The sequence below is a fragment of the Melospiza melodia genome, chromosome 3 (assembly GCF_035770615.1).
Source record: "Melospiza melodia melodia isolate bMelMel2 chromosome 3, bMelMel2.pri, whole genome shotgun sequence".
NCBI lineage: Eukaryota > Metazoa > Chordata > Aves > Passeriformes > Passerellidae > Melospiza > Melospiza melodia.
The window spans coordinates 54,652,744-54,679,845 of record NC_086196.1 but is presented as its reverse complement, the minus strand read 5'-3'; the positions used below and the strand labels follow the sequence as shown (position 1 = coordinate 54,679,845).

At 36.7% G+C, this 27,102-nt stretch overlaps 1 protein-coding gene across 9 annotated transcripts in view; it reads left to right on the top strand.

The window, feature by feature from the left end:
• The window catches only part of MAP3K4 (mitogen-activated protein kinase kinase kinase 4), a 66,862-nt gene that overhangs the window by 10,266 nt on the left and 29,494 nt on the right, over nt 1-27,102 (top strand). For 8 of the 9 annotated variants that reach the window (XR_010027124.1, XM_063151786.1, XM_063151787.1 and 5 more), the window contains exons 2-12: nt 6,601-6,791; nt 9,066-10,447; nt 14,142-14,384; nt 18,279-18,425; nt 19,679-19,836; nt 20,153-20,269; nt 20,698-20,797; nt 20,882-20,965; nt 23,006-23,272; nt 25,049-25,198; nt 26,172-26,333. Coding sequence is in view for 8 of the 9 variants with exons in the window: in XM_063151786.1 (XP_063007856.1) it covers nt 6,601-6,791; nt 9,066-10,447; nt 14,142-14,384; nt 18,279-18,425; nt 19,679-19,836; nt 20,153-20,269; nt 20,698-20,797; nt 20,882-20,965; nt 23,006-23,272; nt 25,049-25,198; nt 26,172-26,333 (3,001 nt within the window). In the remaining variant the exon portion in view is untranslated. The remainder of the gene's footprint in view (nt 1-6,600; nt 6,792-9,065; nt 10,448-14,141; nt 14,385-18,278; nt 18,426-19,678; nt 19,837-20,152; nt 20,270-20,697; nt 20,798-20,881; nt 20,966-23,005; nt 23,273-25,048; nt 25,199-26,171; nt 26,334-27,102) is intronic. The other variant, XM_063151784.1, reaches the window with a different exon arrangement.

Below are 27,102 nucleotides of genomic sequence, written 5' to 3'. Positions count from 1 at the left end.
GTGTTGCAGCTGAAATACCTGGTGTATGTTGCTTCCTTAGTTGATGTGGAATTTGTTATACTTGGTTCTTAACTGTTGGCAGGGCTATTGTAGTGTAAACCTGTAGTTGGCAGTGGGTGGCACAGGTTTCATAGCCGCCTTGAGTGCCCTCATTTGTGCAGCCCTGCTACAGGTTCGTTTTCAAAGAGAAACAAGGTGTAAATCGTGAACAAAGCAGGGCTTTTCAAGGGTTTGTTACATCCTGACAATTCACTAATGAAGTTGTAGTGATTCTGTCGTTATTCCTATGCTCACACTCCCTTGTTCATAGGATAATTTATAAGAAAGCTACAGCCAGTTCTTGATGGTTACACCAGTATCACTTTAAGCATTTTCCTGCCCAAGTATTTTGCTTTTATTGTTGCTGCAAGTAAAAATCTGCATTGGTTTTGCAGCTAACTCAGCTAAAAATGACTGTTCTTATCTCCTAACATCCGTCTCTTGCCCTCCCTCAACTAGGAATGCCTGCCACATGGAACTTGCTAGTGTGACATTAAGTACATTTAGCTGCCTAATCAAAATTAAAGTGGCTGAAGTTGGAAAAATCCTGCTAACAAAGGTGTTCCAGCTAAGCTGGATTGTTTTGTCAGCACCAGTGAAGAGCCAGGGTTGGTACTTTAGGTTATACCAGTGCATCTGGAGTGCTGGTGACTTCTGGCAAAGTGTCTGGAAAGCAGAAAGGACAGACAGTCATGTAAAATTGCTTCATGTGCAGCCAGAAGAGAGTGACTGAGGGCACCATTTCACTTAACACTCAGCAGGTTGCCTTCTTCACCCTGGTGTCTCTACAAGGGAATGCCCGGGTGAATGCCTCAGGTATGATGTAGTGGAGGAGCTTGGCTGTCGCGTGGCTGTGGGTTTTTGCTTGTGGGAATTCATCTGACAGGTAAATGGTGCACCAAAAAACCAATGGGTTTGTTCACTGTCAGGTTGGCGATTGTCACATGATTGTTGGCTTCTGTGCAGAAGGGATGGCAAAAGGGGGCAGGGATATGCAACCTGGGAAGCAAAAGGTGCACTGGAGCAGGTTCCCCTTTTTATTGTGTCATCTTACCATGCCTATAGTGTTGGTAATTTCTGAGGGTCTTCACTGTAAAAAGTTGTGTGAATAGCTTTACATTTCATACTTGATAAAATTTTTTTGAATATTGCTTCCTTTTTTACAAGTGTCTCTGCTGTTTTAATGCAAACTTAGATTCTATAGGATTTGCATATGTAGACATGCTAGATGAAAGATGCAAGTGCTTTTTTGCATTTTGTGTCAGGAGTAAATGGTAAAATTACTATCTGTTATAAATAAATTTTTTGCTCTCCTTTACTCCTGTGCAGGTATCAGCTTTTTCCCCCCAGTATGCTGGTTGTTCATTCCTAGGCTGCAGAGATAAATGATCACATATCCTGCCTTCCCTTGATTCCTCTGGGAGAAAAAAAATGTAGCTATGTACAGCTGAATTTGAATTAAAATATTTATTAAAACTGAAATTTTTATGCTGGTACTGTATCTTCTTTAAAACATAATTTGAAATATCCTTCCTGTAAGCGCTGTGCCAGACTTAAACAGGGTGCGTATAGCACAAAAATACAGCTTCATTTGTACATATTGTGTGCAAATTCCTGCTGTGCTGTAATAAAAAAATGTAATTAAAAAAAACCCAACAAGATCTTTTCCTTGCCTTGTACTGAAGATTTCCATTTGCTGCACTTAGGGCAGTTTATAGTAAATACAGTAGCATCAAACACTTCATTTTTGTATTCACACGTGTAGCAGATCTTTGAAAATACCTTATCCAAAGCTGGATTTTTAGTTGCTTCTGCTTTCAGTTCGGCAACCTGTCAGAACCATGTCCATTTATTTGAGTTTACAGCTTCCTTCAGAACATAATTTTTAAAAAGTGGTTAAAATACAGTGGTGCATGATCTTTCCTAACGTTGGAATGTAACACTATGTGTTTACACCAGGTAGCTGTCCCGTACTGTAGCAGAACTTCAGGATTTTCCATCTTGTTTTCCTGATTAGGTTGTTTAATCCTCAGTCTTTGATACCCAAGGTGCTACTGATTGGTTAGTGAAGTTCCTTCCTTGAGCTGTAGGTCCAGGACTAACATTACATTCTCTTCTGCAACAAAATGAAACCTAGTACTGCCCCAAAGGAACTGGGGCTTCTGATTCCAGTTTTGTTGTGTGTGGTGTTTAGCAGCACTGACTGAATCCTTCAGAGTTTTTCTGTTTTAACAGGTGCAAAGGTGGGTACCTAAAAATTGTGTAGGCTTTTTGTATTACCAGCAGCTGTTGGGTGATGACAGTTCTTGTCAGAATACTGTTTGAAATAGATTGGTTGCAACTGCCTTCAGGGAGAGCTACCTTAACTTTAACAAGATGTGTTTGGCAGTGTGTAGTGCCTGTGTTTTCTGCTGCTTTTCTGACTGGGAACGTGCTTTACTAAGAACAGACTAATGTAGCTTTGTCTTCCTGCATTAATTATCCAGCTGAATATGAGTTAAGGAGTATATATTTGAAAAACAGATACTTTGCTTTTAAAACAAAGCCACTGAATGTCAGGAGCTGGTACTTGGTAATTTGGGGCTGGACCCTGTAAAGATATTGCAGTTTTCTGTATGAAAACTGAGTTCTGTAACTGCAGAACTCAAACTTATTGCCACGTGCTTGTAGTCCAGGCCATTGACCTCTGCTGCTCTGATCCCCAGCAGGCTTTGAACCTGCCTGTGGGATGATGAGCAGTGGCTGAACCTGAGTTCATTATGTAAGTGCCTGATGTATTTGAACTCCTGCTTATGATGAGAGTAGCTGATAGAAGGGAAGAGTAAAAAGATGTTTTTTCCCCCATATAGCTGCCACAGTTTTTAGGATGATCTCATGTTAATGGCTGTTACAAACTTTGCAAATTTGCATGATACTTCAGGAAACTGCAAAATTTTGCGCTGGTTAAAAATCTTATTCCTCCTACTTCAGCCTAATTATTGTAACGTTCCCCTGTGATCCTCAGTGGTTTTTTAATTTGCTGATTTTTTTTTTAGTGATAAATGAATGTATTTTTTCAAAGATTGTGGCCTTTATCAACAGTGGTGGTTACGAGACTTTATTTTCCTACCCTGCTGCTTCAAATTTCATGCCTTAATTTCTATCCCTCCTTTCCTATATTTGTTTGCAGGCCTTTGAAAATCTACAAGAATTATCTTGATTTTCATGACTGATCTGGATTTGTACGTACATTGCCATCACTTACTTAGCAAAAAAAAGAAAAAAAACCCAACAAATCCTGTTGTCATCCAGAAGTGCAAATTAAAGAAATTATGCATTCTGTCATTTCAGCTTCTGCTTGAAATGCACCCTATTATAACATACAATAGTTACTTTTGGAAACATTCTCAGTTTGTTGGGGTTTTTCAGTGCATTTCAGAGCTGTCAAGGTGTTTTGCTTTGTTTGTTGTTATTACCATACTGCTCTTAGAACTTTTACAATATTTGTGATTTATGCATCCTGGCTACAGTCTTTCTCATATTCCAAGGGTTAATTTCCAAGAAGCATTTTTCTCATGAAAATTGAGACTGGAAACCTGTGAATAGAATATGAAAATTACACACTTCTAGTTTTCCTAGTAGGGATTTGGTTTAGGCTGCTATTGGCAAATAGTAACTGCATTTGTCACATTTCTGGCTTTCACTTTGTGTGTAAGCCTGATTGAGATTTGGATGGTTCTCACTGGCTGTGGGGGAGAAAACCTGCATATCTTGATAGCTAAGAAGAAATTAGCCTTGATTAATGTTTCTCAACCCTGGTTGCAACAGTATTTAGGAACCAACAATTCTGTCTAATAACCAACCCAATAATCTGATTCAGGTTTGCCAGCACTGCGTTTTAGAGATTGGCAGGTTTAATTAGTCTATGCTTTGTTCATGATGGTAAATAACACACAAACATTGCAAATGCTGTGTCAGTAATCTGTAAAACCATAACTGATTTCAGTACTAATGTTGCTGATGAAGATCCTGTATGTCTGGTGTTGTCTGGATTAGGAAAATTGATCCTAGCATGTCAAAGCTGAGGTAGCTGCTTTAGCTCAGACCCTGTATATTTGGTGCATTTTTTACCATAAGGTTTGCACTGATGAAACTGGTTCATTGTGTTGACACTGATTTGAGGTCTGAGTTGAGGTGTAGGCTTTGCACTCTAAACTGAGTATGCTGGATTTTTAAAACTTGCTTTACAACCTGTGCCTTTCTCTCTCTAAGCAGAGCAGCCAGCTTTGGTTAGATCATCTCACCAGCTGCTAACAAGACTGCATCTGTTACGAACGAGAGCATGGTTGCTGGTTTTGTGATATGATTTCAAGTGCTGCATGTTTTGTGATGTCTGCTGTGCTTCTTATCAAAGAACATCTTACTAAATCACCCAGCAAAAATGGTTGAATGTTAAGTAAGTCATACTGGATGCTGCTGTATAGGTGTTTATGTAGTTCAGGTGTGAGGTTGGAGGGTAATTGGGATACTTCTGGCACTCATGCTCTCTCATCAGACATAGCAAGAAACAAACCAGGTAGAATTATAGAATCATTTAGGTTGATAAACACTCTGAGATTGAGTCTGACTGTAAAGTAACGTGTTGAAGTCCACCAATAAACCATGTCCTGTAAGGGCCCCATCTACAGATCTTTCAAGTGCCTCCAGAGATAGAGACCAAAATAACCTAAAGTTCTTTAAAGATCACTTAGTTTGGCTTGGTGGAGAGGTTTTGATCATTAAGTTTTTCAAAGAGGTTGCTTACTTATAAACAGAAGGAAAACAGTGTTTTCACTGGTCTCCTCTAATGAGGTAACTTGTCCTAGTTTAAAACTGCCTTGGACACCTAACGTGAGTGCTTGCAGGATCTGTTCTGCCAGACTCTGCAAGAGCATCAGCACTCCACCCTGTGCCTTGCCAGGCCAGTGAGATCACTGAAAAAATAAATGGCTCCATAAGTGCTGGAACTAATGACTTCTGTTTTATGTGGTTTAGTCTCTTGTGGTTGATTTGTCTTTGGCAAGATCAGAGGGGGGGTCTCTGCCTGTTTTGCAGTAGGAGTTTTTGCAAACATTCTCAGAAGTAAAGCTCTTCTGGTGTCCCAAAAGATGTAAACTTGAATTCTACTTTCCCAGCTCAAGATCCATTTCTCCTACTCATCCCCTTGTTTTCACAAGATCTGTAGGAACAATTGTAAGACTTATTTTTTATATTTGGACAGTGGGGGTTGATTGAATCACATTGCTGAGACAGAGCAGCAGCATGATGTCCCAAGGCAAGGAAACCAGACTAAAAGTATTGGTGATTTTGTGTGGTTGTCACCATGTCCACATTGTAGGGCACTCCTAAGACTGCAGGTGGTGCTGTGATACCACCTGGGTCAGTTTAATTGGGTAACCAGTAAAGTTTATCTGCAGAAATTGGTAAACTTGCCTGCTGCCTTCTCAAAGCTGAAGCAGTAGAGTGAGAACAGTTCATGCACTAAGTGTTTCTGTGGCTTTGTAGAGAACATAACTGTTCTGCATGCTAAGATATTTATTTCTGTTTATAGCTAAAGACCAAGAAAAAGAAGAGTATTTGTGTTTTGTTTTTGTTTTGTTAGCCTTACTGCTGTTCTACTAGCTGTCAATATTCTGACATACTTCTTACTGCAGTAACTCAGACTCATTTCACTGGAGTTATGAGTAACATTCCTTGTCTGTCCCTAAAATAGTAGCAAGTAAAAGATAATTTGTGATTTGAATGAAATTGAAGTTATCAGATACTGATGCTATCTTGCACTGATTTAGATTGACTATTTCTTTGCCTCAGTGTCTTTTACTAGAGTCAAGAGTTACTGAGAGTTCTGTTGAGTTGTTATTTGCACACCTGCTTCAGAAATAAGTGAGGGAATAGAGGCAAACCACTTCTTTTTTTTCCTTTGAAAATGGTGTGTGTTCTTCTCCCTGATATGTGTTTAAGCAAGAGAATTCCATGCATGGCACCACTGGGGAATGATAGTACTTATTTATGATCTTAAGGGTATTCTTGATGTTAAAATCTATGAAAAATACTTTCAGATCTCCTATGCTAGATAAAAGTTTTGTGAAGGGTAGGAGAGTGATTTTAGAAGTTGCCTTTTGGTATGAGGGGTTTAGAGGGTGGAGGATGGAAGAGAAGATCTCTGCTGTTGTCCCTGCTACTGATTAGATTGAATGTCCTGCATTATCTTTGTATGTTTGAACCGTTGTTTATTTACTGCATCTCTTAGTTTAGGCTTGCCACAAGTCTTTTCAGGAAGAGATACATATATGTGTATGTTTACATTGTGTTCTTCTAGTGACACTGCCTATACCATCCTCTTTGTATGTTGCCTATTTTTTATTTGACTGGAAACTTATCCTTAGGGATATGAAAAAAACTGGGGTAAGTATACATGGATGTGACCATAAAATAGAGAAGGTTGACTGTGTTTGTGATTTTTAGATGAATTAGCTTTTTAAGCAGATCTTGCAAGTAAAATGTCTTTATCTTGATTGTAATGGTTTATCTTGTTCTCTGCAGGAAAGAGTGTAAATCAGGAGATGCTACTTCCAAGATCTCTGAATCCGACCCTGAGGAGTTATCAGATGAAGCAAGTGCTGACACTTTCTATGGCGCTTCTCCCCCCAGTACACCCCGCCAGATGAAGCGTATGTCAACAAAGCATCAGAAAAATAATGTCAGCAGACCTGCTGGCCGCTCCACTTCGAAAGGTGGGTGTGGTGCCTTGGATCTTCCCTAAAATGCCTCTTGTTACCTGGTGGAGGTGCACTTATACAGAAGGTATACAGAAGGTACACGAGGCAGCTGTCGTGAATTGCAACAAGGGAAGGCTCTTAGGGATTAGAAGAAAAATTTTGTTATGAGAGTGCTTAAACAATGAAATTTACTAGAGGGATTGTTGGCTTGTGAGATCTGTATCTTTGGAGATTTCTAAAATGGAACTGGGTAAAATTATGAGCAGGCTAAACTAGTTTTGAAATAAACCCAATTTTGAGGAGAAAGTTGGAAAAAATTACTTTCAGAAGTATTTTTTAATCACTTTTTTCTGCGATTCTGTGATTGTAGTAATGGTGTAGTTGCTTTTCTGCTCACTTTTCCTGTTCTGAAGCACTTCACAGGCTGTTTATTGCAAAATACAATTTTTAGTGATTATTCTTTACTCTTTAATGTCAGTGAATCACTTAAAGTGCAGTTACTTCTGCTTGCTTCTGATGCTTTAGTATAAGGAGATACTGGGGGAAAACCCATACTTGATATGCGTTTTTCCCCTAATGTTGCTAGGTAATGGTACCACATAATAAAACCTTTTAGCTTAAAATGATTTTTTTTGTTGTTTCTGAAATTGCATAGGTGCAAAAAAGCCATTTGAGATTGTATGTTCAATGTTTTCATACAGAATACAACTAGATTTTTGTGGGTTTGTTTTGTTGTTTGTTCAATATATTTTTAAACAAATAACAAACTATGTCAAACAATTATTTGCCAGAGTTATGGCAGCTTGACTATTGCTAGTTAATGTTTTGGAAGCAATTTTTTAAATTGCTTCATATGAAACAAGGAAATATTAGAGTGTATAGCAAGGGTAACATTTTTGAGGTAAAATGTAGGGAAGAAAAAGGTGAATTGTTTGGGGTGAATAAGGGAATATAGTAAATTCTTTGGTTGCGTTGGGCTGTGGAATGCAAGTTCGTAATAAAAGAAGGGCCAACACAAACATTTTCCAAATTTTCTATTTCCCTTTCACTTCATGCAACCTCCAAATAACATCACTGAAGAGAGCATTCACCAAAATACCTCTTCCTTATATGAAAATACAAAAAAATCCTGTTACTATTGCCTATTAAAGAGGCATTAGAATTATTAAGCCTCTTTAACTTCACTAAAAGGCACATTTAAAAGCCAGTAAAATTCTTCTGTTGCAACCTTAACTCTATTTTAACCCTGTATGTAGTGGCTATGTAAACTTTTCTTGCTTTTGATGATTTTTTTGTTGTTGTTTTTTCATTATGTGCCTTAAAAAAGAGTTAGTTTCTAAACACAGACATTGTGATACTAAAGAAATATAATGTATTATATTTCATTGTTAGCCTTTGCTTTTGAGTACACATGGAAGTTTGATACCTTTATGAGAAACAAGGAGTCATTGTTTATCCCTGCTTATAGATTTAGAGTTTTTGGAGCAAGGTCTTTCTATTTGTGAGGGGAATGATTCTTACTTCTGGCATGATAATATCCTTTTCTTTGTTATCATGAGTATCTTAAAATATGTTTGAGGTTTTTTTTCCCTGATTAATTGGATAGTGTTGTGTAAAGTATCTTTTTCTGGAAAGTTCATGGTTGGTTTTATTTTTTTAACTTTGCCTGTGTGTACCATCTCAGAACAGTTAGTTTCTATTATGAAGAGGAAAAAAAAGCCACCCCAAAACCCCAAAAGCCACCCCAAAACTACAATTGTGGAGTAGTTGTTGACCTTGAATGTGTATGCATATGCTTTTATTGAGCTTGAATGGCTATACTTCAGTAAGAGAAGTATGTCAGAGGTTGGTTGGATGTAACTAATCATTATAAAAATAAATTTGAAATAACTTTTTTAGATGTTTACAAATAAGATTTAAGGTATCTTTATTTAGATAACTGAAAGAATTTTGGGAATTAGGAGCTTGGCTTTCTTGTGCTTTTGGTACTTAGTTGTTTAATTTCTGTCACACCATGTTTGTTGGGATGCTCAAGATGAGAATTCCCTGAGATCCTTTCTGCAAAAAAAGGTAAAGCAAGAGAAAAAGAAAAAAAGAAAAAATCCTTTGGTTTAGGGTATAGTAGTGGTAACTTCTAATAGTAAGATTACATTTTACTTCTATCCCTGCCTGTTTTGTTTTATTGATATTAAACATTTTTATGCTCAACCTAAGAAAAGTGATTGGGAACTGAACTGAAATATGCTTGTTTTTGTTGCTGCAGTCACATTGTTTTTTCTTTGCTTACAGAAAAGATGAGTGTGCCATCTCAGTCTTTGCATAAAGACAATGGGAAAACCATTGAGAATGTGGAAGAGCACAGCTATAAGCAAGGGAAAAAGATCAGAGATGCCCTAAGGACAACAGAACGAGATCACAAGAAAAATGTGCAGTGCTCATTTATGTTAGACTCAGTTGGTGGCTCTCTGCCAAAAAAAACAATTCCAGATGTTGATCTCAATAAGCCTTACCTCAGCCTTGGCTGTAGCCATGCTAAGCTTCCAGTCTCTGTGCCCATGCCAATACCCAGAACTACACGCCAGACTTCTAGGACTGACTGCCCGGCAGACCGGTTAAAATTCTTTGAAACCCTCCGTCTTTTGTTAAAACTTACCTCAGTCTCAAAGAAAAAGGACAGGGAGCAGAGGGGACAGGAAAACACCTCCTCTGTCTGGTTGAACCGATCCAATGAGCTGATCTGGCTGGAGCTGCAAGCTTGGCATGCTGGCCGGAGCATTAATGACCAAGACCTCTATCTCTATGCAGCCCGTCAAGCTATCCCCGATATCATCAATGAAATCCTCACCTTCAAAGTGGACTATGGAAACTTCTCCTCTGTAAAAAATGGAGCCAGTCTCAATGGTACTTCAGGAGAAGGAGTTTGCAAATCAACACATGGAACTAGTGCTTTGGGTTACTCGAGTTACCATGAACACCTCCATCGGCAGCGGGTCTCGTTTGAGCAGGTAAAGCGAATAATGGAGCTGCTGGAGTACATAGAAGCACTTTATCCATCTCTGCAGGCTCTTCAAAAGGACTACGAGAAGTATGCTGCAAAGGACTTCCAAGACAGGGTGCAGGCACTCTGTCTATGGTTAAACATTACAAAAGACTTAAACCAGAAACTAAGGATTATGGGGACTGTATTGGGCATCAAAAATCTGTCTGACATTGGCTGGCCAGTGTTTGAAATTCCTTCTCCTCGACTGTCTAAGGACAATGATCCAGATGACGAAGACATTGATAGGGAAGTAGAAGTAAAGGAGTCCTCAGGAACATGCACAGAAGAGAGTGATGGTGAAGAACAAATCTCTGAGGAGAATGTTGAGGAACTCAGACAAGCCATCAAGAACAATTTTACTAATAAACCAAATTTTGACTTTCAGGACCATTTTTCAAGGAGGCTTGATAGGCTTGAATCTGAGGATGACTCTACTTCCTGGGTTATTCCAGAATGCAGCACTGAGGGAAGCTGCAGCCAACACTGTTTGACCTCTATTTACAGGCCGTTTGTTGATAAAGCACTGAAGCAAATGGGGTTGAGGAAACTGATTTTAAGACTGCACAAGCTAATGCATGGTTCATTGCAAAGGGCCCGTATGGCGTTAGTAAGGAGTGATCACCAGCTGGAGGTAGGTTACTGGTGTAAATGGATTACGGGAGCACCTCCTTGCTGTGTTGTTCCTAACTGAAAATGTAGGAATTGGGATCTTACCAACATTTGGGTTGCTTAGTTGATTTTTGAAAAACAATATATATTATGATTATGAGCTCAGTTTTCATTCCATGGAAATGAATCTGTCGTTTGACTGAATTTGTGTTATTGTTCATAATTGAAATGACATTTTTGTGATAACATTTTTGTTTATTATATTTTCTAATGTCTAAATCAACAAGTCAGAAAAATCACTGTGGAAAATCAGGCACAACAGTTGAATTTGAGAAAAATCAGCTATGGAGGTGGTAATTTTTCTTGTCTTCAAGACTGGATGTTTTTCTGCAAGACATTCTTTATAAAAATGTCACTGTAGTTTTTTTTTTTTAATGGTTTTTCTTGTCTGCACAAATGAAGTACTGTGATGGCACATTAGCTTGAGGAGAGATGGGATAAATGAATGGACTCAACCTTGAAATCTGTGAAAACAAGTCATGTTAGTGTTGCATTCTTTAGCTGGCTTTCAACTAAATTTTTTTTTTGGGTAATTTTATATTGTTAATTAAGAATGACTGAGTTAATAAAACCAATGTAGGAATTAAGCAGTAAGTGAAGTACAGTAGTTTCATATTGTAAGATGTGGTCACTAATTCTGTCAATGCAGAGTATTGTTTTTTAATATAAGCTGTTATCTAACTTATAGGTATTTTTATGCTAGGAAAATTGGTAGTAAGGATTACTTGATCTCCTTGGTAAAGTGGCACTGAGAATTCTGGGCAAAATTCTGAGAATTCTGGACAAAGGCATGTCTTAGCCAAGATGCCCATTCTGAAATGGATATCATATGTGGTCTTCAAAATGTTGCAGATCTCTTAATGTTGACTGTCACATTTGCAAAAGGACTAAGAATTGCTGATCTCCCTTAGAAGTTATTTTTTTAGGATGAATACATTTATAAATATAAAGCTATTTAATTTTGAAATATTTTTATTTGTACTGTTACTAGTGTCGATATTACTGTAGAAATTAAGCTATTAGTTGAAATTTTATTTATTCTTTAATTGGTTTCAGCTTGTGTTTTAGAAAATTTGCATTAGAAATGCGTGAACATTTCCTTAGAGTCAAGTGCCTAAGCAAAACTTGCACGTATCTTGTTAGAGTAACCAAAAGCACCCCCAAACCACATACACTTACAAAGTTCAGCTTAATATATATATAGGTTGAAATAAATTAAAAAAAATCAAAGTAAACAAGACATAATATGGGGGTATTGAAAATGGACTTTGAATATATTTTTGGAACTGCTAAATACCTGAAAAGTTTTGACTGTATAAGGGTTTTTAAAACAAGTCAGTGAAAGATTAAGTAGCTAGAGTTTTTGCTGCAGCTTCAGAGAATTAGACTTTCTGGTAATGTAGTGTTGGATGACTTGTATAAGAGGTAAGGTTAATCTTTTCTCCCTTCTCTAGCCTTATAACTACTTTGAATGTTCATTTTCAGTAATTATTTAATCTCTTCTAAGTAATTATTTTTAGTAAAGGTGTATGTTAAATATAAATTGTCAACTTCTTTCCTGCACCAACATTTGAAGGACTTTACCAGAAAAAAGCCACAAACAAGTCTGTCAGAATTGAGGTACTTACTGCAGCAAATGATGACTTTATACTAAAATGGAAGAGATGGGTTTCAGTTGCTTGGTCTTTGCATCTGACAGAACTTTGAATGTAGTGTCTTTTTTTTAGTGCAGTTGAGTTTGGTATTTGTATGCAGACAGAGTTATTAGTATTCTGTTAATCTTTATAGTTTCTGTTACTTGACTCTGTGTTTATGTGTATACTTCTAAGTCTCTGGACATACTTTTGTTTCTATTGTTGCTTAAACAGTGTCTAAAACACATCTAAAATGTGCTTTCTGGATTCTTCCACCGTATACATTTTAATGCTCATTTCATCCTAAATATGTGTAAATCTTTATACATATTCCTGGTCTTAATGTTTTCTAAAACATGTTTGATTCCTCTGTGGGCTCTGATACTTTAACAGGGCTCTAGGCATTATAGAGTCCATTCTGTATAGAAGTTGTACAATTTCATTCTTGATGAAGATGGATACTATTTTGAACTTAGCATATGAGATCAGATATTATTTTAATAGAATGTATTTAAGCTTGTGTACTCTGTTGTTTATTCAACTGGCTGCAATTTGGAGTATGGTTTTTTGTACACTCTCAATAAATGACTTAGAGTTTTTCTTGAGGTTTTTATAAGAAGTATTTGAAATATTTCAGATTGAGCCTGCAGAAGATTAAGATCAGTTAGATTGAAAAATAAAAATTTAGGTGTCTAGTACTAAGCCCTAATGTCGTTTACTGTTATCCTTGATGCTAGAAGGGAATATTGCAAATTTATTCAATTTGGCTATGTAATTCTTGCTCATAGACTAGTTCTTTAATATTTTTATAGGAACTGAATTTCCCTAAACTATATTTGCATCACCATGAGGATTCTATTTCTTAAGGGGGTTTTTTGTACTGTGGAAGTGTAGTATTTTCATGATCTGTTTGTTAATGAAAACTTCTTGTATAAAAATCTTTAGCTCTGATGCTATTGTGGTGCCATATGTTCCTTTTAAAGAGAGTAAAAAGAAGACATTAACATTCCATTAAGAAGATATGTTTGTAAATACGTGTTTTAATTTTCTGCTAGATTATGAGCTTAAAAGATTTTTTAAACTTTCTAGGCAGTAGTTTTATCATTTATCATTGTCTTAATTTAATTACTGGTAATGTTTTTCTCCCTTATGTAGTGATGTTATTTAAATTTGGCTGAAGAAAAACCTAGAAAATGCTAATTATGTCTACTGTATGAATGAAGGATATTCAGATGTCATAGTTAGCAGCTGAGAAATGGGAATAAGAAGAAAACAAACCTAATCTGAAACAAAGTTTATCCTTAAATGATGACTAGTGTGTTGCTGTCTTTAGGAGCTACGCATTCTGCAGTCCAACTTTTCTTTCTAAATTAAACCCCAGAGTACCTCCATGTACAGCCTTGCTTAGAATGTTATCACAAGGTACACAGATTTCTAGGATGTTTATTTCAGAGTCTCAATTATTTTCTCTAATTAGAAAAGTAATTTTATTTAAATGGAATCTTAATTTAAATGAAAAATAAGTATAATATTAAAAAAATCAAACAAAAATCCCCAAAAGAGCAAACCAGCTTGATGTTTATATTTCATCTTCCTTTTTTAAACAGTTTAAGTTTAAAAGCTACCTAAATTCAAAAGTTACTTTTTCAGTATTTTTGCTTAGTTTAGCTAGTGACATTTTTTGAATATTGCATTCATTTACAATGTGGAGTTTTTTATGTTAATATATGCATTATGTATTTGAAAAGGAATGAGGTTATGTACCTGATGTAGCTTAGCATACATTTGTTTCTCTAGATAATGTCATAACAGAAACATAAAGTGGTTTTGTTCATTCCAAAGGGTCCATAGTTGTTTTTCCTGAGCCTGATGATCCTTAAAAAAAGTTAACATAAAAATCTCCCAGTGATGTAAACTTGAAACTTGTGTGGTTGACTTGCCAGCTAATAGACTTTTTAAAAACATACTTCTGTGCATGCTATTTTTCAGTTTCCTTTTCATGATACCTATTTTTTGTTACAGTTTTCAGAATTTCCAGATCCCATGTTGTGTTCAGATTATGTGCAGTTACTAAATTTCCCACCTTGTTGCGAGCAAAAATGCAGTGCTGTATCATGGGAGGAGTTGAAATCCATGGACTTGCCATCTTTTGAACCGGCATTCTTGGTTCTCTGCCGGGTCCTGCTCAATGTTATCCATGAATGTCTCAAGCTGAGGTTGGAACAAAGACCTGCTGGGGAACCATCTCTTTTGAGTATTAAACAGGTTTGCTTCAATTTCTTTTTTAATATGTATTTCCTGTTTGAAATATTTTGTCATTTCATTATGATATGGTATCAGTTTAAAGAGGATTATTGTAAGAAATTACAAGGTGTAATTATGTAATAATTTTGTAAATAGTCTTGTATTTCATACGGAGATCTGCTTTTTGCATAATAAATAGCTAGTCATGTACAGCTCTGTGATTTAGGCTTCCATATTGAAACCAGCGATTCAAAATATTATTAGCCAACAGAAATAGATGGTATCGATTCCATTTGCATTATAAGCTATATAAACTTCTCTAGCACATCTTCCTCTGTTTGGGTTTCTTAGGCAATATAAGTAGTTTTATGGGTCTGTATTTCTCTTTTTTCTTTGATTTTTTCTTTTGTGAATGTGAAGACATCTGCTAACATGCAGCAGTCACATAGTGTAAGTCAATTGAGAAGAAAAATGAAATAAAAAAAAATATTCCCCAGCCTAGTGTATTATTTTCTGTGGGTGGTGACCCAAGACTGTCAGTCTTGTCACTGGTTGAGAGTATTGTATAAGGATTTATTTTCTGGAGGTGGTCAGGTACAATGAAGGCTGTTTAGATCAATGCCAGTTTTCAAACTATAGTCTAGGACCTACTAAATTCATCTGATATCCCTACATCCTGGCAAGCATAACCAAATTGGGGTTTTATCAGATGATCTCCAGGAGTAAACATCTAAATACTGATTATGATCTCGCATCCCAGTTGCTTGCTGAGCTAAAATCCATTGCTGTGTTACTTTGTTGTCCCAAATAAATTTGTCCTCTCTTCCTTCCTGCCCTATGCTCTCCCCATTTGAAGCCTACAATTTCAGCCTTAACAGTCACAGAGTAATCTGCTGCATAGCATACTCTGTTATTATGCACAGTGTATCCTTCAGAAATGGAGGTGATTTTGTTTTTTCCCCCTTAACATTTTGTGTGCTTCTTCTGGACTCCAAGTTAAGTAAAAATTACATTTTCCTCCTGGAAAACAGTATGTTTGTACCAGACTGTTTTGGTAGTGGATACTGCCTTACTAATGACATTTAAAAAATGAATTCAACTCAGCAAATGCTTCCTGTCCCACACAATATTTCCGAATAGGCAAGGGAGCTGTGGAGGATGTTTTGCAAATAGATCTGTGTTTCCTGAAGAATTATAATTCCTAAAATGTTCATGAAGCTGAAGAGTCCAGGAGTCTGTGTTATTCTGCAAGCGCACAGATTATTACAGAATTACAGAGAAGACTGGATTAGAGATTCTCTTGTCCAACTTTCTGTAAGCTGGTTCCTACAATTAATTGATCCCCAAATTAGGTTGTTTTATTATCATGTGGGAGCATTGCTAGTGGGTCAAGGGAGGTGATTCTGCCCCTCTACTCAAGCCCTAGTGAGGTGCATCAGGACTGCTGTGTCCAGTTCTGAGCTCCTCAGTACAAGAGAGACATGGAGCTCCTGGACTGGCTCCAGTGGAGGACAAGGATGATTAGGGACTTGGAACATCTCTCCTGTGAGGAAAGGCTGAGGGAGTTGGGCCTGTTCAGCCTGGAGAAGCGACAGCTGAGAGGGGGCCTCATCAGTGTCCTGCATCACAACTCTCTAGCCCTCAGAAGCTGACCATCTGAAATATGATCAACTTGCTTGTCTTCAGTCAGGCTGCTCTCTTGGCCACTGGGCAGGGGTGCAAAACTTGTACACAACTCAAGACAGCTGGGCCATCTTAACTGGAGACATAAGATTTTTCAATTCTTTCAAAATATTATTCAGGAAGGAGGGCTGGTGCTACAGCACAGCATTCTGGAAGTGGCACTGTTCCATTTCCTTCTGTTAGATGGTCTTACCATCTTGATTGTTCTTTGTATGCAAGTAGCACAGCAGAGTCTGTTTTTTGTAGTGATTGACCTAGTGAATCTTATTTGAGGCACTGAGACCTTTAAATGTCTCTTGCTTTTTTGGCACCACTGGAAATATGTAGCAGTACTGTGTGAATGTATCAGGTATGGTAGCCTTGTTACTCAACGTTTTCAAGGTGATATTAAATTTTTGTACTACTAGCAAGTCAATTGTATTAAAAAATTAATATGATTTTCAATAAAAAGTATATACACAAAAAGAAAACTAAGACAGATTATATGCCTTTTACAATGTGCCTTTTTTCCTGTTCTTTCTTGCTGCCTTCCTCCTTTTTGTCCATGTTTTACTTTCAGTACTAGCTTTTGTAATCCTGATAATCGGGTGTTATTGGAGAGAGCTGCTATGTTTTAATGGCAGTTTAGTACCTGAACAGTTCAAGATATTTTTTAAATTCAGCATTTCTGTTGAGAGGTGGATGTGTGTATGTGCATGTGGGTTATTTCTGTTTGGTTGTTAAATGTGGTGGTGCTTGTTTTGCCCCACCTGCTTTGAGAAAATAATTTGTTGTATAAACTACCTAAACAAAAAGCAACCCATCAGTAATAGTGATAATATTTTCAGTTTAAGCTGTATATTCTTTCATGTGCTCATTGTACACCAAAATTTTGTTTGGCCACTGCCTTGTGAATTTCAATTTCAAAAGTTGGCACTAAGATTTACTCTGCTGTTTTTTTGTAAATCCTATATTCTGTTACTCAATAGCATACCCCTGTAGAAGAGTATTATTTAAATAAACTCAATTTTTAATGAAGTTTTTCAAGTTTATTTTGGAATGAGTATGCATTGAAGGGAAAAAATAACCCCATAGGTTAACAGAAAGTACACTGCATGTGATTGAGTGAAGAAGGACATTAATTTTAAAGTATATGACATGTTAGGGATATAAAAGTGTCCATTTGGATTTCCACCTTATAAAAATTACTTTTTTTTACCCTTTTTTGCCAAACTTGGTAAATTTTAAACTGCATAATTCAGACTATTGTCCTTTTTCCTCTGCACATCAAGGAGTGCAATACAATGTGTTCTGGCCTGTAAAGGATTCCACCAGAGACTCTTGTAATACTAATAACATTCTTGTATGTTTTCTGCTTTTGTGCATTATTATTTCTCATAGATTGAGTCCACTCTGTTAATATATTACTTTGCCAGGAGAGCCATTATAGAAGATTTAAAAAAGCATATTAATTCCAGCAATTCCATTCCCTCTGACCCTCAGAAAAAAAATCAGGGTTTGTCAAACTTGAAGACTGATGATGATCTCAGAAAGCACACTGAGCACTTGAAGAGCTTCTGAAAGAAAGGCATTAACTTGTTAGTGTAGGTTTGAAATGATCCTTGCTCTTATGTACTCCTGTACCTGTGGTTGTGCATGTATCTTGAAATAGATAAAGACTAAGCTTTCATGAAGAGGTGACAGCTCTTCCAAAGGCCACGCCTTCTGCAGTTAAAAAGTGAATTTTGATCATGTTAGCTTTGCCCAAGGAAGCAACAAAAACCCACTAATCATTTTCAGTCTTATATGGATTTTGGAATTGAGGGCACCTGCCCAGGAGATTGACAGTGAATTCACTGCAGTAAAACATTTCTCTCAGCATATGTTAAGCACATTGCTTATTTTTCCTGACTTGCTTCCATTGAAAGTGGTGATTTCGTGACTGTGAGCCCTTTTGCCCCTTTCTAAGCTAATTATCCAGTAAGCTGCTTGCTGTGGCATTGTGCAGGGAGTAAGTCTGAAACATCTGCCTCCATCTCCATTTACAGTGATGTGCCAAATAATGGGATTGCAATAATCCTGGAGAACTAGTGACATCTTTGCTGCAGATGTGTGGAGCAACTGCATTTGTTTCAAAAAGCTGTAGAAATTATTTAGTGGCAGACTAACATGTTTAGACAAACTGGGCTGACAAGGGGTGAATTTAAGAGTAATGTCTTGACTGATGGCAGTTTTGGGGTTTTTCTCTTGCAGCTAGTGAGAGAGTGTAAAGAAGTTCTGAAGGGTGGACTCTTAATGAAGCAATATTACCAGTTCATGTTACGGGAAGTGTTGGATGATTTACAAAAGATTGATTGCAACATTGATTCTTTTGAAGAGGATTTGCATAAAATGTTAATGGTAAGCTTCAAAAAAGAGCGCTCAACTAGGTGTGTTGATCTGAATACTGCTAATAGAAGTCTGTTGTCCCTTGTAGGGATGGTTGCCTTTTTCTTTTTTTCCTTTCCCTGCTTTGATACAATTTTATTGTTTTAATGGACTTGTGAAGGTAACATACAGGCCAATGCTGTTTTAGCAATACTGGGTTTTGCTCTGTGAGACAATATACTCGTAAATTGCCTGTATTTACCAAAAATTGTTCATATGTAGAACTATAAATTCCGTAAGTTTGAACTAATTTGTTTGAACAAATTTGAACAAATTCGTTTGAACTCAAGTTTGAACAAATTAAAGCTTGAACTTTTTAATATTGAATAAAATATTTTTTTTGCTAACATTGTATCATTATCTTTTGGCATTGCATTAATGCATAATTGATTCCTTTGTTTTAATGTGTATTCATTGATGCAATTGGTTAAAGCAGTCTTTTTAAGAAAAACACTTGGCCTCTGAAAGATAAGGGTTGGAACTAGATGATCCCTAAGGTCCCTTTCAACCTGAAATGTTCCATGATTCTATGATCTTGGCATTTTTACAGTGTAGTCTGAAAATACCTGAAACCAATAGAAAGTATCTTAACCATTTTTGAGGAGGGATGCTATGAATTATTGAACTGAAACAAAAGGTAATTTTTTGCGTTCAGTATAATCCTGAAGGGCAGATGGTTAAAGAAATATTGAATTTACCTGGATTTTTTTATATTGGTTTAAAACAATAGTAATTAAATAAAGGTGAGAGATAAGACTTGATATAAAGGAACAGCAAGTGTAATGTAGAATCTCAGAAACCTTTTCACAGCACTTATCCATATTCAGGAGGGTATGTTCAGATAAAACCTTTTGATATAATCCAGTTAATAAAAGGTTTAGAGACTGTTTTTCAGCAGTTCAGGCTTTAAAAACACTGACTACTGTGTGTCCTCTGGCTACTATAAGTATTCACTAATACAATGGTAAATAGCAGCACAGCAAGCAAGGTGGTCAATATTTTCAGGAAGGTATTGTGGAGACATAGAACTTAATACTTGCTGAGTCATAAATTGCACCTTCTGTGTGAAAACATGGAGCTCATTTTCAGTTGGAGTAAATGAAAATTATTGTAGAAATACCTTCTAAAAATTGTATAGTACTGCATTTATCTATTGATTTGAGAAGTTCTAGTCCTTAACACCTTGTGTAACAATATCTGTTTAAATGATCTGTGTCCTTGTTCAGGTTTACTTTGATTATATGCGAAGCTGGATCCAAATGCTGCAGCAGTTACCTCAAGCATCTCATAGTTTAAAAAATCTGTTGGAGGAGGAATGGAATTTCACCAAAGAAATAACTCCTTATATAAGAGGAGGTGAAGCTCAAGCTGGAAAGCTGTTTTGGTAGGCTTTATTTAATTCCTCTACTTAGGGTGTTGTTTTATATCAGAGGAGTATTCAAGTCAGCAGTTGTTTGGGGTTCCCAGATGGGACTTCGTGAGATGTCATTAAGCAGCTGTTAGTCTTTGTGAATGTATGGATTATTGCAGTGGCCATAGGTGTAGGATGCAGTAGGTGCAGGTGGCTTCTGTGGGCCCCAAGGTGCTGCTTGTTTCTGTACATGGACTTGGAAACAGCTCTCTTGCATTAAGAAGGAAGAAGTATAAGATGCCATGCTACCTCAATAAACTCTGAAGTTCCACCATTTCTGTTGCTACAGTGATATTGCAGGAATGCTGCTGAAGTCTACAGGAAAATTTTTAGATTCTGGACTACAAGACAGTTGTGATGAATTTTGGGCCAGTGCTGATGACAGTACTGCATCAGATGAAATCAGGTATTAAACCTCTTGGCTTAACAATAACAAAATACTTATATATTTTGACAGATGCATAATGTATTTTATTCCTTAGAATGCAAACTTCCATTCTGTATCACTGTAGTTCTGTCTGCAGTAGTAATGAATCATCATTTTGGTTTTTTTGAAGCCTAGTAACCTTCTCTGTGGTTCAGGCTACGAGAGGTTTTTATGCAATGATATTGGAATTAGATTTTTATATTCTTACCATAAATGTGCCTACACAAGTTCAATTTATTTGTCAGCTGCTTGTAAATATTTACATTCTTCTTACTTAAATTATTACTTACTTATTTGCTTACTTAAATATTTACATAACATATATGTAAATAATTATTTTCTAATGGCTGTGTAAGTGTAATATGATTTATTAAAACATTGTCATTTAATTTCTACCAATGTTTCAGGAGGTCTGTTATAGAGACCAGCAGAGCACTGAAAGAGCTGTTCCATGAAGCTAGAGAAAGGGCCTCCAAAGCTCTTGGTTTTGCTAAAATGCTGAGGAAGGTAAGTTAACAGTCTCCTCTTATTAATATGCTTTAAAGAAATTTAGTCTGAAAGCATATTCCTTTGTTTTGTCATTATTTGTAGGACCTTGAAATAGCAGCAGAATTTGCATTGTCAGCCCCTGTGCGAGATCTTCTGAATGCTCTGAAAACAAAAGAGTATGTGAAGGTAAATTCACATAGGTAATAAAGTTTAGAGGCATGAAAGTGAACTGAGTATGCTGAGCAAAATGTCAAATATTGGCATGCTCTAGTGTTTTAAGGGGACATCTATATTTCAACATTTAAAGTGTGGTGTATTTAATATTGACTTGTGGTAGTCAAATTCTGTACTTTTGCTTGTATGAGTGAGAATGTTAGTCTATGTTTTGGGAAATCAGTGCCTTAATTCCTTTTTTTGCAAAGATTCTCTTTGTGACTGAGGAAAAGCCTTTCTGTTTAATAACACTTAGTAGTGAGTGCTGTGAAACAAATGCTTGCAACTCTATAAGGTGAATGGATACATGTTTGAGTAGATAATCTCAGACTATAGATCTGTGTTTTGCTTTCATAAAGCAACAGTATTATAGTGGAGATCTGCTTTAGCAAGTTTCCTAGAGAGTACTAAGGACATGAGAAATGCAGGGACTGGGCTCTGTTCCAGAGTAACTGTTGCTAGAAAACTGTTATACAGCAAATGTAAGTTAAGCTCTTGCTGATCTATGTTTACTGCAGTGTAAAGTCCCCCATTTGTGGGTTTGCGAAATTCCTTAAAAATTCAGCCTCAACAGTTCAAATGTATTTGGATTTGCTGTTCTTTTTTGTCCTTCCATGCATTTAATATATATTTTGCAGTTGGGAAATAATGCACTAACTTTTTCATGGCATAATTCTTGTTCAATTTAAGTAAATATTTGCTAAATAGAGAAATTTGTTTAAGAGGACACAAATTTGTTTAAGAGGACTCCTCTTCTTCATAGGAGAGAAGTTCATGAAGCATTGTAAATACAGGGATAAAACAACTGGCTCAGCAGGGCCCTGGTCTGTGAATTGTTTGAGTTGGAAAACAGCCAGGGAAATCAGTATATGTTTATTTAAAAAAATATTATCCCCCAAGTATGTAGTCTTGGCTGCTTCAAGACACCATATTAACTCTAGTAGACCTTTTAAAGATTGTATCTTTTTCTGATGTTCATTTGTCGAAGAAAAAATTGTGTCTTGAGTTTGACACATCTGTTACACATGGTTTAAATGACACATTTTGATAATGAACACTTTCTATCTATATTGGCCCTCTAATGTAGAGACCTTAAATTTTTAACTGCCTTTTCAGGTGGATGCTCATTAGTTTTGGGAATCTAATTTAGCTTTAAGTAACAACCATCTAATATTTTGTGTTGGCCTACAGATTATAGTCCCTTTAGTTATAAAATATGCCTACCTAATGGTAGAAGTGCTAGTGAAGTGTTTTGTCTTAGCTTGATAACATGGCACTCTGAAAAGAGAGAATTTAACTCCACCATGAGTCAGTTACCTCATGTCAAGTCAAGATACTGGCTATTTTACAGTCTGCTTCTGATGCCTAACTTGGTTGAAGTATTGCTACCAGTGTGACAGATGTAATTGGAAGTAGTTTTTAAGCAGTAGCAGTAAAACACTATTTTATTAAAAGAGAATTCTCTAACTGGACTTATTCTGGCTTTTATGAAAGTAGAAGAATAATTGATACTTTTTTAGACAGATTTTTGTTTACTCATTGTCTTTTGTAGTCACTGAGATATGTATGAATTCTGAAGGAATTTTTCTTTTAATACTCCACTCTTTGTTGACTAATTTACCTTTAAAAATGTGTATATATATTATATACTCTACATATGTATTTTATACATACTATATATGTATGCATATGTGTATATACATACATATATAGGATATATGTGAAGCTGGACTTCTTTTGGAACAAAATTCATTTAGGAGAATATGTAGAGGGATTAACTTGAAATGCACAGCAGTAAATGGCTGAAAATGGTGATGCAGTGGATTTCTAAAGAGATAATTTATAATGCATTTTGACTTTCAATGCAAAAATAGCTGAAGGTATCGTTTTAGTCCATATATTGTACAGCCCTTTAGGGTGGAGATTCTTCCTGTTGCTTAAATAAGTACCTATTTTATCTTTTTATTTGCCATAAAGACAATGAGCTTCACTCAGTGTATTTCTTATCTGCAGGTACAAATTCCCGGACTGGAGAGTTTACAAGTGTTTGTACCAGGCAGTATTGCAGGGGAAAAGGCTGTGATTCTGCAGCTCCTCAATGCAGCTGCTGGCAAGGATTGCTCCAAGGATTCAGATGAGCTTACCTATGAGGCCTACTTGCTGATGACCAAACACAGTGACAAAGACCATGACTTAGATGACAGCTGGAGCGCGTGGGAGGGTCAGCCAGTCAAAGTAGTGCCACAGGTAGAAACGGTTGATACGCTGCGCACCATGCAGGTGGGTGTGGTCTTATTCCCCCACTCTTTGTTTCCTCTACGCCCCTGTGAATGCTTATTCTGTCAGATTAAATGGATTGATTCAAGTGAAGCATGTGTCCTTTTATAGGTAATACAAAGTTAAATTCAGGAATGAATTTGATTCTTTATTGTATTAACTGCAAATATTAAATGGATTGTAGCATTTCCTGGCGGGATCGATCTCTACCAATGTGCCTTTTTCAGAGTTGTACTTGTATAATAGTATAAAAAAAATAGAGATACTTTTAATGTCTAGTTGGGTGTTCAGGAGTGGATAAGATTTGAAAGCAGAACATTAAGAAATCATCAGTCTCCAAGAACATGTGATGGTTGTGTGCTTTCCACACACTGAGGCATGAAACCAATTGCTCTTGATCTTGGATGAATTGTGACATTTAATGTTAAATTTCTCTGGAAGTTACTGGATGTTCAACTGTTCTGCAGGAAGAAATGTTTCCAGTCATACTTTCCTTCTTCCCAAGCCAGCAGGGTTTCTCTGCCAGCAGTTCTTCTGCACTCTGACAGCTGAGCCAGCTCCCTTCCCCTTGTGTTCTCATATCCTTAATGTAAAGCTATATGAATTTTCCTTTTGGTATGTTATGCAGTTCCTTGGATCCCTACCATAAATGGGCTGTACTGTCCAAGAAGAGAGTGACTTTCCATGTCACTGTGCCTGACCTTTGGCAGTCAGGGGGTTCTGGCAGTTACAGACAGTTGAAAAAATTGCTCCTCTACATACTGCTGCTTTTAATGTGCAAACATGTTGTTTCTTGTTTGCCTGTTGTTCCAGTTGAACAACAAAAAAGTAAAAATAGCAATAGATGAAAATTGGTTTGCAAATGTTTTTTTTTCATATGTAAATAAACATAAAACACTATGTGTGTGTGTTTATATGTCTGTAACACTGGGTTTTTTTAAATGCAGGATTGAAAGATTAGGAAATAAAAAGTCCTTCAGAAAGATTTGTCTTAAAAAAATGCATTTTGATTTCAAACTAGAGAAAATGTAAGGTGTTAGTTAAATACTCATCAAATGAAAGAATCTCATCAACACTTAAAGAATTCTGAGCATGAAAATATTCTTTGGGGAGGAAAAGAATTGAAAATCAGGATGGAGTAGGTCTTGTTTTGTGAGTAACTTGTTGTAGGTGCATTATCTGTAGTTTGAAATCAGCAGAACTCTAGTATGGCAGCACCATTCTGTGACTGTATGCTGTTATAGGCTTGTGTGATATCAGAGCTCTGATTTCCAAAACATATCATATATTGATAATTTTAAAATTTTGAGCAAATACTTTTCTTTCCCTGTTCAATAGTGGACTTTTGTCCTAAGTATGCCGTGTTTCTTGGATAAAACCTCTGTTTATGTGATGGTTGTTATTTCCATCTGCTTTAAGAAAATATTATTATTTTTACTTAACTTTTTTTTTTTGTTTTGTTTTGTTTTTGTTTTTTGTGTATAGCTAATCTGAAGATAATTTAATGCAGTGTTTCCCATATTTTCCTGAAGTGAACAGAACCACATTCCCCATGAAAACTTGCTATGGCATTTACCCTAATGGAGCTCTGCCCACTAGATGAGAGTTTTAGTTGCCAGCATCAAGCTTTACTGTGTGAATTTAGATTTTAATGAATAGTGACTAGAGGTCTTTCATATATTAGAATTTTAAAAATAACTGACTGGAAACTGATGATATTTGATATAGTTTTACAGAGAGAATTTCCTTTACAAGAAGTAGTGGTGTCTTGTATTCTAGGTTGATAACCTCCTCCTTGTAGTCATTCAGTCTGCCCACCTTGTGAGTCAGAGAAAAGCTTTCCAGCACTCTATTGAAGGGCTCGTATCTCTGCACCAGGAACAGACATCCAGCCAACCAATCATTGCCAAAGCTCTACAGCAGCTAAAGGTAAGCAGGTTTGGAAATTATTTATCAAAACTGATGGTGCTTTACTCGGTATAAGTAAAAAAGTGGAAGAAGATTTGATTGCAAATCTCATGGCATATTCTGCAATTGTAAGTTATGTGGGAGTCCTCTATGGACTTTACTTTCAGTATGATTTCCCCTCTGTTTTTGCAAATGACTTGTGTGTTTTTGAGCTATATTGGTGTAATGATTTCTGCATTGGGTAATGGGGAAACAAGTCCATAATGCAGATGAAATACCATAGCAACAGAGTGGCAGCAATATTGAATTGAAAGAAAGTGTATGATTTTCTAAAACCAAGTTCTATCAAAATCAATTATTTGCAACAGACAGCTTTTCTTCCTATATTTGAATATGCAAAAGTGGGTAGTCTCTGTTTGTTTTATTTTGAATTTGGTGTGGGTTTTTAAATCTTTCTTTGCTTGTTTTGTGGGTGTGGTGTGGTTTTGTGTTTGTTTGTTTTGCTTTTGTTTGATGAGTGTTTTCTTGGATGGGTTTGGTTTGTTTATTTGTTTGTTTGTTGGGCTCTAAGTGGCAATATCAAGTCCCTGCATTCAGTAGAGGCTGTGTCCAGATACCAAGGTGAAAATAGAACCAAAGGCTTGATCACGCTATAGATAGTAGAACTCATTTTCTGCTTTCTTGTCTGTCTGGTTTTGGTTGGATGTTTTTGTTTGTTTTGTGGTTTTTTTGTTGGTTCCCTGCTCATTCTTTTGCTGTCTTTGTTTTTAATCACATGCAAGCGAACTTTATTATAATACTTGAGTTAATTACAGGACTTGCTTCATGCAACTACTGGAAAATGTTTGTTTTTTCAAGACTGAATTAATTTTTGTGGCATTATAGTACCTTTTCATTTAAAATAATGTAATTGTTAGATTCATGTTTTCCTTATATTCTACAGTTGACAAGACTAATATTTTGCTGCCCCCCATCCCTTTTTGTTGTTACTCAGAATGATGCATTACAGCTATGCAATAAGATAAGCAGTGCCATTGATAGAGTTGATCACATGTTCACATCTGAGTTTGATGCTGAAGTTGATGAATCTGAATCTGCCACTTTGCAGCAATACTACCGGGAAGCCATGATTCAGGGTTATAATTTTGGGTTTGAGGTAAGGAAACAAAAACCAATTGAAGTTTCTGGTTTTGCATTGGTGCAAATAAGGTAACTAATATTTGTGGAAATAAAAGAATTTATGGAACTATTGAATTATTTAGGTTGGAAAAGACCTTTATTGTAATCAATTCCAACTGTTAACTCACCCCCACCAGGTCTACTACTGAACCATGTCTGCATCTATGCATCTTTTAAATAACTCCAGGGATGGAGACTCAACCACTTCTGTGGCCTCTTCTAATGCCTGACCACTCTACCAGTGAAGAAATTGTTCCTAATATCCAGTTGAAACCTCCCCTCAATTTAAGGCTGTTTTCTCTTGTCCTACCACTTCTTACTTGAGAGAAGAGACTGACACCCACCTCACTATAACCTCCTTTCAGGTAGTTGTAGAAACAGTAAGGTTGCACCTGAACGTCATTTTCTCCAGGCCAGACAATCCCAGCTCCCTGAGCTGCTCCTCACAAGACTTGAGCTCCAGCTTTGCTGCACTTCCCTGGACTTGCTCCAACACCTCAACGTCTTTCTTGTAGTGAGGGGCCCAACTCAGTATTTGAGGTGCCACCTCAGCAGTGCCCAGTACCATCACTGCCCCAGTCTTGCTGGCCACGCTATTGCTGATGCAGGCCAGGATGCCATTGTCCTTCTTGGCCCCCTGGGCACACACTGGAACATGTCCAGCCAGTTGTGGGCCAGCACCCTCAAGTCTTTTTTCCCCAGGCAACTTTGCAGTCGCTCTTCTCCCAGCTTGTAGTGCTGCATGG